The sequence below is a fragment of the Melanotaenia boesemani genome, chromosome 24 (genome assembly GCF_017639745.1).
Source record: "Melanotaenia boesemani isolate fMelBoe1 chromosome 24, fMelBoe1.pri, whole genome shotgun sequence".
Classification (NCBI taxonomy): Eukaryota; Metazoa; Chordata; class Actinopteri; order Atheriniformes; family Melanotaeniidae; genus Melanotaenia; species Melanotaenia boesemani.
In genome coordinates, this window is record NC_055705.1 from 11,129,678 (window position 1) to 11,143,115 (window position 13,438).

At 39.8% G+C, this 13,438-nt stretch overlaps 1 protein-coding gene across 1 annotated transcript; it reads left to right on the top strand.

Moving 5' to 3' along the window:
• The first annotated feature begins 858 nt into the window (after positions 1-858).
• On the top strand, positions 859-8,122 carry LOC121635167 (protein FAM171B). The gene is made up of 8 exons (XM_041978253.1): positions 859-1,252; positions 1,906-2,139; positions 2,673-2,765; positions 2,896-3,054; positions 4,508-4,678; positions 4,762-4,878; positions 4,959-5,082; positions 5,189-8,122. Exons 1-8 carry the CDS (start codon positions 1,033-1,035, stop codon positions 6,504-6,506), a joined length of 2,436 nt encoding a protein of 811 aa, XP_041834187.1. The 5' UTR covers positions 859-1,032; the 3' UTR covers positions 6,507-8,122.
• Positions 8,123-13,438: the final 5,316 nt, after the last annotated feature.

Consider the following 13,438-nt stretch of genomic DNA (forward strand, 5'->3'; position numbering starts at 1 on the left):
AGTGCATTTGGATATTTAGCTAACCAGCCATCCAAAACTGTTTCGATAGAATGGATCAAACTATTATTATCAATTTTTGTGTTATATCCATAAATGTTGGTCACAAAGAATATTGCATCATTGAATCTAATTATTTGACCTATTTAATGTCCGTTCGTATCACATTCAGTAAGTATGACTTCACCCTAAAACCTGTTTTTCAAAGTCTGGCAGAGCGTTCATTGGCTGTATATAAAAATGTAGTATGTGTGCAAGTGACCAGGCTTTACAAGTTTCTCATATATAGATATTCTTGAGAAACCTAACCTTGTATTGTTTATGCATGTTTAACAACACTTATTTGCACACAAGCTTATTTGCACAGAGATTTATTCATTTTAAGAAAATTCAAGAAGTCAAATATTAAGAATTATTAAGAACCATGTTCATTATGACTGCCGGTATATGATTTATTTATCATTACATTCTTACCTTAATATTAGCATGTCATTTAATAAAAGGGTTAAGTTTAATCTGGAGTCTAAATTTGCCGACAGAAGGCCACCAGACCTTAATGATGTAAGAGTCTCGCATGACTCTCCAAAGATGTTGAACGGAGTAAGACATCTCACTCCCACTGTTTTATCGTGTCCAACACAAAAGCGGCACAGTTGATGTTATAGTCAACAAAAACATTTCAGAAAATTTTAGAAATGGTCAAAACAATAATACTGATGCTTCAGTTTTACGTTACAGACTTTTCTACACAACTTTGGTCTAAATACTTGCAAATAATTAACAATACAGTTACGTAACTAATCCGAGGTGTACATCGTACTAGATTAAACGATCTTCGGCACATACGCCCAGCCTCAGCACCAGCGCATCCTCTCTCCGCAGGGTTTCCCCTCGGTCCGCACCAAGATAACTAGAAACCATGAACGGGACGAGGCCTTAGTGACGCGGACAAACACTGCTGCACGACCTCGTTCTCCTCCTCGAGCTCTTTCTCTCGCTCTCCGTTATGTCTGTGAGCCTGCCGCCCCTCCCGCCATGCCCGCTGCTGATTGCTACCTGCCGCCGTTCTTGTTCCTCTTTCTCTCATCGCTGCTTTTGATTTCTTGCCTGGATGGGCTGGTGAGGGCAGCGGAGGAGGGCGGCGGCCTGCCCTCCTCCTCTTCCTCCTCATCCTCGCCCAGGGACAATGGCCTCACAGCTGCGATCGCGGACGCAGACACGGAGCCATTTCTCACCCCCTCGGCTCTGGTAGCAGGTAAACAAACACAAAGAGGGTCTGCTGGGGGCCAGTCATTGTTAGAGAGAATGAAAATTAGCTGTGAAATAACTGAAATAGATTATCTGCTTATGTAAAACCAACGATATAGCTGTTTTAAGAATAACACAGTAAATAGGCTTATTTTTAAAAAAAAAAAAAAAAAAAAAAAGCTAGATTATAAATGCAAATATGCTTTTTACTCACAGCAGTTCAACTAGTCTAAAAGGATTAAGATGGTCAGTATAATGTAAGGTTTGAGGGATTAAAGTTTTTATATTATTGTATTAATGGAAGAACGTGATAATTTCTGGCTGCTCTGCTGATGTTTACTCTGAGTTTCTGACCTAATTAAGGCCCTACAGCTTTAAAACCAAGAGCTTATATTTAAATGCTTGAAGACAGATTGACTGTTCAGCTCCCGCTCCAAAGAACTAACATGGCTAAATAGGGAAAGGTTGCAAAGTAGCTGTTCTCTGCTGTCACTTGGTTTTGATCTATTTTTCATCTTCCCAGCTCAGCTGTGCTTGCCTCATCACTTTTTCATGGCGAGAGAAAGGTTACCAAGCTCCTCTGAGGGGATGCACGTGATGCTTCAATCTTGCAGATAAATCTTTTTTTTCTTCTTCTTCTTCTTGCATGCTTCTCTGCAGAGCCCCAGTTTGCCCTGAAAGTGCTGGTGAGAGATCTGGTGACCCGTCAGCCACTGTCGGGTGCTTCAGTAGATGTTTATGTTAACCATTCTTTAAGGAGTTCAACTCAAACAGGAGAGAAGGGGGAGGTTCTGCTTTGGGTGGAGTACACTCCGGGTCTCAGTCTGACTTTGCTGGGTAATATGGAAGGGTACATCCCCACCCCCCTTCCATGGAGCACCACCAAGAGACCGAGTAAGTGACAAAGGGATTCTTGTGTTAAATAAGTCTACAACTGCGGCAAGGGAGGCTTTATTAGTGGGTTTTATTTACTGTATCCACAGAAACCCTCACTCGCACTCACAACTGCATTATTTATGATCATTACAGATTAATAAGCTGTCTGCAATGGCACAACTTGTCTGATGTTGTCATTTTATCGACTGTTTGTGGAGTTGAGGTGTCTGCCACCATCTTTGTCATGTGCAGGATCAAACACAGAGGGGGGTGGGGGTCTTAGTCACTCTGATCTCATGTAGCTGCAAGAAAGGGGCCTCCATCTATTGTCCCACTCCCTCCCATGGGTTAGAATATGGCAGAGAAGCAGCAGGAAATAGGTGGTTTAAAGGGAGGATGGAGAAAGGGGGGGCTCTGCATCATCAGTGGCACCTCCCTTTTGTGCTGCCTGAGCCAGACAAGTGAACTCTAACAGGAGCCTTGACAATGATGACGCCATCTGCTGGAAAAAAATCAGAGGAGCCCATAGATTTTCTGTGTTTGATTTGCAGTTTTTTCTGCTGTGACGCTGCTGCTGCTCCCTCACAGTCAGGGGAACATCTGGTTGTTTGAAGACTCAGTGTTAATCACGGGGAAGTTACCTGGTAAGTTCTTAGAGAGGAAATAACAGCCTTTTATAAGTGGCATATCACATTTAACCCCTATAAATAACAGCAGCATGTTGGGGTGATAAAATTCGACAACACTGATTTTTATCCCATCTTGTTTTCACAGACAGCTCCTCCCAACCAAAGGTGAAGTTCCCCAAAAACCTCCTCACCATCCCTGATAAAAGCAACATCTCTTCAGTGATGGCGTACCTGACTGTGCCACAGCACCACCTGGCAAAGGATTGCATGAACTGCACCCCAGGCATCATCAGCAGCAGATCAGGTGAGGGTTTCATACACCCTCAAGTTTATTTCCACATATTCTTCATTAGTCAAAATAAAAAAAAAAATTGATATGAATGCAAATGATATAACATTTTGTGTGATAAGAATATTTTAAAAAGTCATGAAATGATAAATATAACCTTAAATTGCTGTGTTACGTGACCTGAATGACCTGAATTATTATAAGGCAAATTTATTTGTATAGCATGTACAAGACAAATAAAAGTGCTTTACATAAAACATTAAAAACATTACAGGTGGTGCAAAGCTGTAACTACATCACAATATTGGAGAAAACAAATAACTAGCTTAATTGTACCTAAACAGTTCTCCATGGCACACCTAAAGTAAATTCAGAGCTGTTCTTGAACCACAGGTGGTTCAAATGTGACCCTATGTGGTTTTGCACATGTAAGACATATGTGACAAACATGCAGAACACATAATTTGCACATGAGAGATATGTGGTTTGGAAATATTTTCATGGTAGTAACATTTAAAACCCACATAATGAGAAACCCATATAACCATGTGAAACGCATGTAAATTCTCACATGAAACCCAGATAATCTCATGTGAAACTTATGTGTTTTTGTATGTTAAAATAACATTAAATATGACCAAAACCACATGGGTTTCACATGTTATTACCATGAAAATGTTCCAGAACCTCTGTGTTTTCCATGTGCAAGAATGTGTTTCACATGGACAAAACCACATTGTTTTACATGTGAAACACATGTTTTTTTTTGTAAGGACATGGAGTAAAAGCTTGGTCTTTGCACCTTTAAATGCAAGCATGCTCAAATATTTTACCCAAACATCCAGAAAGACCAAATGTTTCTAGGAACAAACTGGAATAGTAGTGACAGACTAGTCATTGCCATGCCAACTACATCGCTTCACTTTGTCTGAAGTGTAGATTAAAGTTTTGCTGCCAGTATTATGTCATTTTTTCACTTCAGAAACTTTGAACCAGAGCACACGTTTATGTTTATTACAGGACACAATGCAATAGTGCTCTACGCAGAATTTTTCCTATACAAACAATTGGCATATCCTCATTTTCTGAATGTCATGGGCCATTTTTCTGCATCAGTATTAAACAAGTTCAGTTACAGTTAGCTCTTGAAAATGTGGCAGAGGACGGACATAATGCTGCATTGTGGACTCTTGGCTGTAGATCTGACACATCCACAGTTTCAAGAGGGGTGTAAATGAAAAGCTAAGGAAGCTGGTTATGTTTCAAGAATGTTTACATGCAAACAGGACTTACAAGAGGAAGGAAACAAGAAAGATTAGTCAAAGCTGCTGGATCATTTTACATGATTCAACAGGAAATTTATTGAGGAAATTTATTTTTGGGGATTCTTTGGGAACAAGGAGGCAAACCTAAGACATAAAGGTATATAACTGTCTTTCACAATTTCATTGCCTGAACTCCTCTGCAGTCTTCAGAAGCATTGAGCTGAAGGCAGTAGCAGCCATCAGTGTCCTGCTGTACTCTGATGGCAACGAGCTCCAAGTTCGGGGGCCCATCCAGATCAGCCTGCCACTGGGACACAACACACACCTAAGGGCATCTGATACGGTGCCAGCTTGGGCCTTCAACCTGAAGACAGGTAGGAATAAAACTTATGGAAAAAGCACCTTGCAAAATATGACTGACACCATGCTTAAATGCCTGCATTGATGCTCTCTGAAGGTGCCTGGGAGAATCACGGTCTGGGAATAGTTAAGACAGTCGGTGATGAGCTGGTTTGGACCTACACTGCCTCCCATCTGGGCTACTGGATTGCTGCCCCTCATCCCTCATCAAAAGGTACAGTATCTACCTTCAGTATCACATATAGATGCTGTTTGTAAGACGCTGAGACATATTTCAAACATTTAATCTTTTAGATTATCTTGGACATGTTAGCTCTATGGACTTCATATCTTACCACACCTACCTGCTGATGGGAATACTGGCAGGAACACTGGCAATAGTTATTGGATTTCTGTCCTTGCTTCTGTGTCACTGCGGGTAAGAAATCTACCAGAGATTTTATCAGTTCATATATGTGAAACTATGCCTTATTAATTCATATGTTGGTTGAGGTCCTAAAATGTTTTGTTGTTCACATGTCCAGAGGTTCCCACCGAGAGCCAAGGAGGAGGAGGGCTCGCTTCTCCAAACTCACAGTGGTGAAGAAAGACCAAACCACCTCCACCCACATGGAGGAGGGCTTATTGTTCCAATCTGGTGACAACAGCCTCGCCTCCTGCAATGTCCAGAGTGAGCCATCATCCACACCAAGGCACAAAGCCAGTTACAACATCTACGTGGAGGATCCCGGAAGTCTCCCAGCAGCTTCTTTTTATGAGAACATCGCTTCAGACCGGATGAAGGGACCCCAGCTGCCACCTCACTACATCAATAGTGAAGAGGTGGCTCGGATACGGGAGAAAGCAGAGCAGAATCGGGCCAACATGAACGACAGTTTCTTTCCAGATAAGCTGGTTCACATTTACAACCAGCCGGTTGCTATCATTCAGGCGCCAGAGCTGTTCGGTGCTCAGGAGCAGCTGTCTAGCTGCAAGTCTGCCACTTTTCCCAGAAATGGAGTCGAGTATGATGCTCACTCAGAGCCTGCAAGCCAGGACAACTACACCCAGACACTTCCCAAAGTCCCTCACCACCAGTCCCAAGGTAGGAGCAGACCACAGCAGAGCAACCAGGATGACCCCCAGCCTCTGGAGACTCCTCCACCAGGACATGGCCCTAATACTGGGGTTTGGGGGCGCTACAGTAACCTCCTTGAATCCTCCGTCTCTGTGCCTGGGACTCTAAATGAGGCAGCTGGCATGGAGGCCTTCAGTGGTGGGCACGGTGTGCCCAGTGAGCTACAGGGGATTTCTGAGCGCACCTTGCTGGAGCTGACTCGAGGAAAGTCCTCATCGTCTCACCCCAGGGCCTGGTTCGTCTCCTTAGATGGAAAACCTGCTGCCCAGGTTCGCCACTCCATCATTGAACTCCAGACTCGCCACCGCCCGCCCAGTAGCAACGACACCAGCTTGGACTCGGGCGTGGACATGAATGAGCCTCAGCAGAACATCCGTGAGACAGAGCGCGAAAGGCCTTCGATAAGGGGCTCCTCGCTGCAACATCACGGCCGAGGGGGGCGGTATGGCGAGGAGCAGGATCTGAGTAGTAGCGAGAGTGGCACCACTGCCACCTGTACACCAGAAGACCCTTTCTTCAGGAACATTTTAGACGGGAGCAGTGGGGCTATTCCCAATATTCCTGAAGAGCGGGATGGCATGGATACATCGAGCGCTCAGGAGGACAGTGAGTCGAGGGGTACGCCGCCTCCTCGGCGCCTGAGGAAGGTGAGGGAGAAAGGGAAAGCAGAAAAGAGGAGTACAAAGCATGTCAGGGAAGGCAGACCTCTGACCAAAAGAAGTTAGACCACGATTCTTTGAAGGCTTCAAGATAAGCATTTTTCCATTCATGCTGAGTGTTTTATATTCACACAGGCATTGTTGTTGTTGAGTTCTGTGATTGTACAACTCTGCCAAAGAAAGCATAAGCTAGCTCAAAAAATCTACAGTGTGTAATATTTGAGCATTATGCTGCTGCTGTTAGATTAAGTTTGTGCACCTTGTTCTCTTGTTACCCCGAATCTGAAGATCACCAGCGAGATTCTTCACAGCAAGCGTCCTCGTGAACACGATATCCCACAGTTTCTAGTACTGGCATTATAGAGGGTGCCTTCTTACTGCCTGTAATCATGAAGCGCGCTTATTAGACACAGATATTTGTCTTTATTTAATGGAAATCTGGTAAGTTTGCAGGATGGACACAGTGCACTTATCCTCACCAAAAATGCCTGCTGTAAATTAAATAAGAAGCTTTTCCAATAGCTCACGTCTGATTTTGAAATCCCACTGCCTCAAATTGATCTAGCTTCAACTTTCCACTTGACTCCAACACTAAACAGGAAGGAATTTTGGAGTAAAATGATGTACATTGTAAAGCTAAGCTGCCATTTTGAAGTTCACACTTGATATTCAAGGTTTTCTGACTACAGTTGTTCTTGTATGCATGAGATTGAATGTGTCCTTGTGTGTATGAGCATGTTGTGCATTTTATGGTAGAGCTAAAATAACATAATCATAGTTGTTAGATTACTTACTAGGTGATTGAATTATTTATTTTACCGTCTGGTTTTGAAAGAGACTGCTCTGCTGCCAATTCGATCTGTTCCAGTCACAGGTGTTCAACACAGTTAACGGCATGGTTTAGTCAAGGAACTTCATATTATGCTCACTTAAGCTAAAATATACTTGCTTTTAACCCTTTAAGGTGCAGCTAGGAGTGGTGGTGTATTTTGCATTTGGTTGAAGCAAAGTTTGTGCACATCCTCAAAAATGAACTTAGACATTTGCAAGCTGCAATATGAGAGCAACTGCTGGGGAATTCGGGATATGTCAAAACCAGATACAAGGTCTGAGGATTGTTTGTAGTTGATCTTTTTTTTTTTTTTTTTTTTTTTTTTTTTATCTGCCATGATTGCAAAACTAAACAAATGCTAACTTCACCTCATGTTTATCATTTTGTTTACACCCTCTAAATTTACCAGCTGAATTCTCTGAGGGGCTCCCTAGTGGAATCCTCCGGTAACAAGTGAGTTCACAAGCAGGTATGTGAACAATTACGCTAACAACATTGTCGGGTGTCTATATGAATGCAAGGTTAAGATGCAAGTATATTATCTGCGTTACAAGTTTGTTATTTTATTCAAGGGATCTAATATTTTTCTCATATTGTACATTGCTGCTGCACATCTTCTCTTCTGTTTAAAATCTTCTGTTTTAGCTCCTTAAAAGCAAAGTGACTTTTTCTCATTCTTTGTTTTAGGTGTGCCAAAGTAGCCATTCTGCAGGCTTTATACAAATGAAATACATGGCAATATCATTAAATAACATTAGGAAAGCCCAGACTGCCTTCAGACAGTTCAGAGCATCATCTTCTATGTAAGGAATACATTTTTTTCAGTTAGGACTTTCAGATTCATCTTTTATAAGCACTTGTCTACTGAGGGAATTGTCATATACAGTGTTATGCTTTGTAAATACTTTTCAGACAACACAAAAGCTGTGCCTTGGAGATCTGCTAAAACTATATTTAGTTTGTAATCAGCATTACCATCAGAATGTAATTTCATACTTAAAGAGGTAGGTAAATGTTTGAACTAATCTTTCTATTCAAAATAAACTCAAAACACACTGCAAAATATTTTGCACTGGTAGGAGAGTTGGCTAATTAGCTAATCAACCATCTTTGTCCAGCAACAACTGTCTCCATCTGGTTTGCACATATAATATTAAACTAATCTGAGTATAAGTTGGTGTCCAACTAAAATGAAAACAGCAGATTTTCAAGTGCACATTGCATATGATCAATTTTTTACAGATTGTGGCTAACTTTACAAAAATTTCTACAGAGAAGAAACAATTATATATATATATATATATATATATATATGCATTCTGTCAAAATTTGTTGAAACTTTACTGTGAAATTTAACCAGGGATAAAATACTGTGCATCCCTGCTTAGACGCTTTGGCTAAATCTGTGTACATGTCCCTGCTAAAGATGACTTTCTCCAATTTTCCCAGCAAAGTACCACAATGAAGTTAATATTTTAGCTTTCTATATTCCAGTCAGCCTGAGCTGAAGTTTATGGTTGGTGCTAACACACTCAGCTACGTTAAACACTGCAAACATGTACCTTCTTAACATGCTAATGCTTGTCATTAGCATAGTGATACCATTTAGCTTGTAGCGTAGCTTTCAGAGCTGCTAGCAAAGCTACAAACATAAATATTTAGTCAGAGGTGTGTTTTATTTTAGTACAATGTCAAAATTAATATGTCTTGTGTGAACTGACATGGCAGCTTAAAATCTGAGTCATAGTTATGGCACTTACAGCTTTGCCATATGTTTTGAGTCGTAAAGGCAAAAAAAAAAAAAACAACACAAAACAAAAACAAAATCAATAATATGGTAATATGACAATGAAAAATGATTAACCAGGATGTAGGAATATTTTCACCATAAACTTTTCTACAGCAATATTACCAGTAAATCAAATTTTAAGATGACTTATCTTTTAGTCTTCCATTATGGTACTACTGTTACATTATTTCGCTGATGAGTTGACTAGCTTTGATTCTGTACATTCATACATGTTCTTAGTATGTATATTGTAAACCAACATTTTCTGTAATACGTGACAGTGATTTTACTAATTTGTGCTGTTTTTGCTTCTAGTCATAGTGATCAGACGATTTCGATTTTGATGCTTTTGTGTGGAATATGTTGTGGATTCTTTCTGGGTTAACACAGAGTGTCTTTTCAAGGAAAGGCTAGGCCTTTTTCATTTTCCAAGTAGCCACAAACTGACACAAACACTTCATCATTTTGTGTAATCATACAAGAAAATATTGTATTTTTTCTTGTTAGCTTAAAAACACCATGTATTTAAGCTTCAACAGCATTACAAGGAGAAGTCTGCTGATAATTCTTGACAAAACAACCCTACTGCCACTCCGGTTTTCAAGTAATCCTGCTGAATGTATCTGTACTGATTTTGATGTGATCTGTAGTGTGCTCCTCCTGTGTTTAGCCATCCAACCTCACAGGCTTCTGTTTCTTCCTAAACAGACACCTCTTGTGTTTACCTCTGTAATAATAGTAGTGTCATTAGTCTTGCTTTTTTGTGCACTAAATTAATAAACTTACTTCATACCAAATATTCAGTGAGGCCTTTAATTTACTACACTGTGCTCCAAATGATGCTTGCGTTGTTTTTCCTGTCACATTTTTAAGAAAGTCACAGTTTCCATACAGTGTGGGAGAAAGAGGGATCTTTCTGCAAATGATAAGCAAGAAATACTGCAATGCCTTGTGAAAGGAATGAAAACATTGGACATTTTACCAAACCTAAGCAAAATCATTGTGATGTTAAAGGTTTTTAGTGTGATTAAAAGAGCCAGATTTGTTCTGATAAAGGCATATCAAGGAGTCTGTCAGGCAAATGCATTGTATTAAGAGAGCAGCAGTTAAAAGTCATTGATCAGCAGCAGGCTGGTATTTGAAGTTGCTTGTGTCTATGAAATCCCAAGAACCTATTGATATATAAAGCTGTATTTTAGCCACCGTTAACCAGTGATCACAAAGGGAAATATATGCAGTGGACTCAGAAATACATGAAGAATAATTTTCTGTTGTGTTCACTGACATATGCTGTGCTACTCTGGATTATCCATATGGATGGAGTTCTGGATAGCTGGTGGATGGTCACCATGCCTCGACAAAAGCTGCCAGGTAAGCAAAGTGATTGTGGCGTGATGTTTTGGGCAAGAACAGAGGCACTGCTTGCAAACAAGAAAACAAGGCAAATGCTTGGGGCCCAGAACAAAGTCTTCGAGAGCCAACCAACTTTGAATCAAGACAGAGCAGGATCAATGTGGAGAGTTTGCAATGACAGTGGCTGACTACTACAGAAGTATTGTGTCTGGCAGTGACAAAAGAAAGATATAAAAACACAGGAAGAGTAAAGATGACACCAAGACAGTGGTGAGTAGAGCATAAAATCCAGAAGCTAATTTAGCACAGAGCTCAGTCTTTGCTCCTGAAGACTATTTGGGTGTCAGGAGGCTGAAAATAAAAAGAAATAACTTGGATAATATTTCAAATTAAAGCTGTCTAGTTCAGCTAAAGTGTAAAGCTAAGAATGTTAAGTTATAGAATTCATTGGCAAAAAATCTAATGTACTACTAAAGCTCATGGATGAAATGTATTATGTACAAGTGGTGTTTATATTTTATTTTCAATGTCCAGTAGAATTCATGCATCTGAAAACTAATTATTTATGTGCTGTATTAGCTGTAAATGTAATCCTAAAGGGTCATAATGCAGTTTTCAGCACATAGTTTAATCTTCTGTATTGGAACTACACTGAAAGATGTTGCCCCTTGTAAATTAAATGAAAAGAGTAAATAATAAAGTAGAAGTCAATAGAAGTGAAAGCTGTCAAAGAACATTAAAAAGTTGCATTTGAAGAATTTAATGCTGTAACAACACCTTTAAAGTTAATATTAACATTTTATTGTCATAGTTATAAGTATACAATAGCATAATATAAGGGCAATGAACGCTGGTTGGTGGCCCCCTGTGAAATTTTACTTGGGGCTTCCAGAGACCCTAGAAACGCCTCTGGGCAAGAATTATGGGGGTTAGGCCCCTTTAGGCAGAAAATATACTTGCTTTTAAACCTTGTGTTTGTGGAGGCATTCTGCTTGTGCACAATGTTTGGCACTGCAGGATTCTACTATGGGGCTTGTTAAGAGAACTCAGACCAGAAAGAGCTCCTGAATTTGTAGGTAGGTGTAAACAAGACTATAAAAATGGTGACAAGATAATATTTGGTTTTCATTTGGCAAAAAAACTGAACGTACTGAAATAGTAGATGATATGTAAGACCCTTAAAATTAAGACGCCGTTTCTTTTGTGTGATTTTTACTTCTGTCGACTGTGTGACCTTAAATCTGGTCAAACTGCACCCAGCAGCTTATGGCAGCTTGTAAATGTGTGGCGTATTTTTGAGGACTAATGAAGCCTTAAACAAATGCAAATTACACAAGGCAGCCACGATAATCACACATAATTAAACATCCATTTCAAATGTTGTCAGACTTAGATTATCGGGCTGTTTTTATCCCGGTTTTCCCCCTTCCCGACCAAGGACAGCAAACACCTGATTATCTTAAGTTTCATAAAATTATGATAATTTTTTAAGATAATCTTATAAATTATCCTATAAAATTATCACTTGGTCTGAGGTGTCTTAAGACCAAATCCGTCCCAACAATCAGCTCTGAAACGGGGCGTAGCCGACAATCAGAAGCATTGAACGTGTTCAAGATTTATGACCAAAAGTCTTCGTGTGTATGGAAAGCCGACGACTCCTGACTTGTGACTCTATGGGTTGTGATGTGGAACCGAATGTAGCCAATCAGAGAGTGAGCTGACTGAGGAGCAAGGAAGGATGTAAAGTCCAGCTTTCTGAAAACTGACAAAAATATGCACATAAAGGATGAAGATGGATAGGCTAGAAGGCTCCATCAGTACATGTATGCACAGATCACAGAGGGCGAGCCATTTTAAAGGTCTAAATTGTCACTTAAGAGCTTATTGACAACATCCTATAAGGGGTAGATATTTTTTACACGTATTGGTGCACAGAAGGAGAAAACAGGTTTTTAATTTCTGTTACTACTGCTACTTGCTGTAGACTCCTTAGTTGTGCATTGTTGGTGATTTGAATATCTGATTATGTATGGATCTGTGAAATATTGCAATGTAAATAAATACATTGCATGAGTAATAAATTTTAGCAAAGTAAGATTTCACATATTGGATTTTTTTTTATTCATCAAAAGGCAGACAAGATAGGGAGCTGTGTACAAAAATCCTAAATACTGTATCTGAATTTTCATTTCTTAAAAACATATTTAATGTTTTGAATCTGTCATGAAGAGTATTCTAAACAACTGTATTCAGTCATTTGCATTAGTTATTTGGGAGAAAAAAACCCAAACTGCATATGCATAGTAATTAGAAACAGTGAAAACATGACTCAAAATTACAATATACTGTTATACTTCAAGAATGAAGACTTAAAAATCAGAACTAAGATTAAATAAAACTTTTCCTGACACTATCTAATGACGCATACGAGATGTTGAAAGCTTTAGTGTTGCTCCTCATCAGCTGCAGTTTGGCCTACCTTTTGTCCCAGCAGCCATTGCCCTGTTGAACACGTAGCTCTAATTTTTTTATTTATTATTTTTATCATAGTCCTTTTAAATATTTGTGTTTGTGACTGATTGTTCTTACTGCTGTACAACAAATTACCCTCACAGAATTATAAAGATTCCTCGAACCTTGAACCTGGCAGGAGAGGTCACATTAGTAGGTGTCTGGTTCACATCTACACAAAACTAAAAGGACGGCCTCTTTTCCTGTTGCCACTACAGTGCATCTTATATCCAAGGCAGAGGTGTTTTGTTTTTTTTTTTTTAATTGATGCCTTGTTGCAAGCTTGTTTAGCAGTGCTGCTTTCCATCCGTTAGCTTTTGACCTTCTTATGACTTGTCCTCACTGCAATGTGTAAGGACTGCTTGCCTGGTGATTTACCCCGATGCACAACATGGGTTGATAAAAGGCCCATATTACTTTCCCCATGTTATCTCATGGCTAAAATGTTTATTTACTCCTCTGAAATTAGTTTATTTTGGTTCTGACTGCTACTAATCATTTCCATTTTTC

Coding starts and splice junctions, on each gene's coding strand:
- LOC121635167 (XM_041978253.1), top strand. CDS start 1,033: ATGCCCGCTGCTGATTGCTACCTGCCGCCGTTCTTGTTCCTCTTTCTC. Junction 4,679..4,761: donor GGCCTTCAACCTGAAGACAG/GTAGGAATAAAA, acceptor TGCTCTCTGAAG/GTGCCTGGGAGAATCACGGT. Junction 5,083..5,188: donor TTGCTTCTGTGTCACTGCGG/GTAAGAAATCTA, acceptor TCACATGTCCAG/AGGTTCCCACCGAGAGCCAA.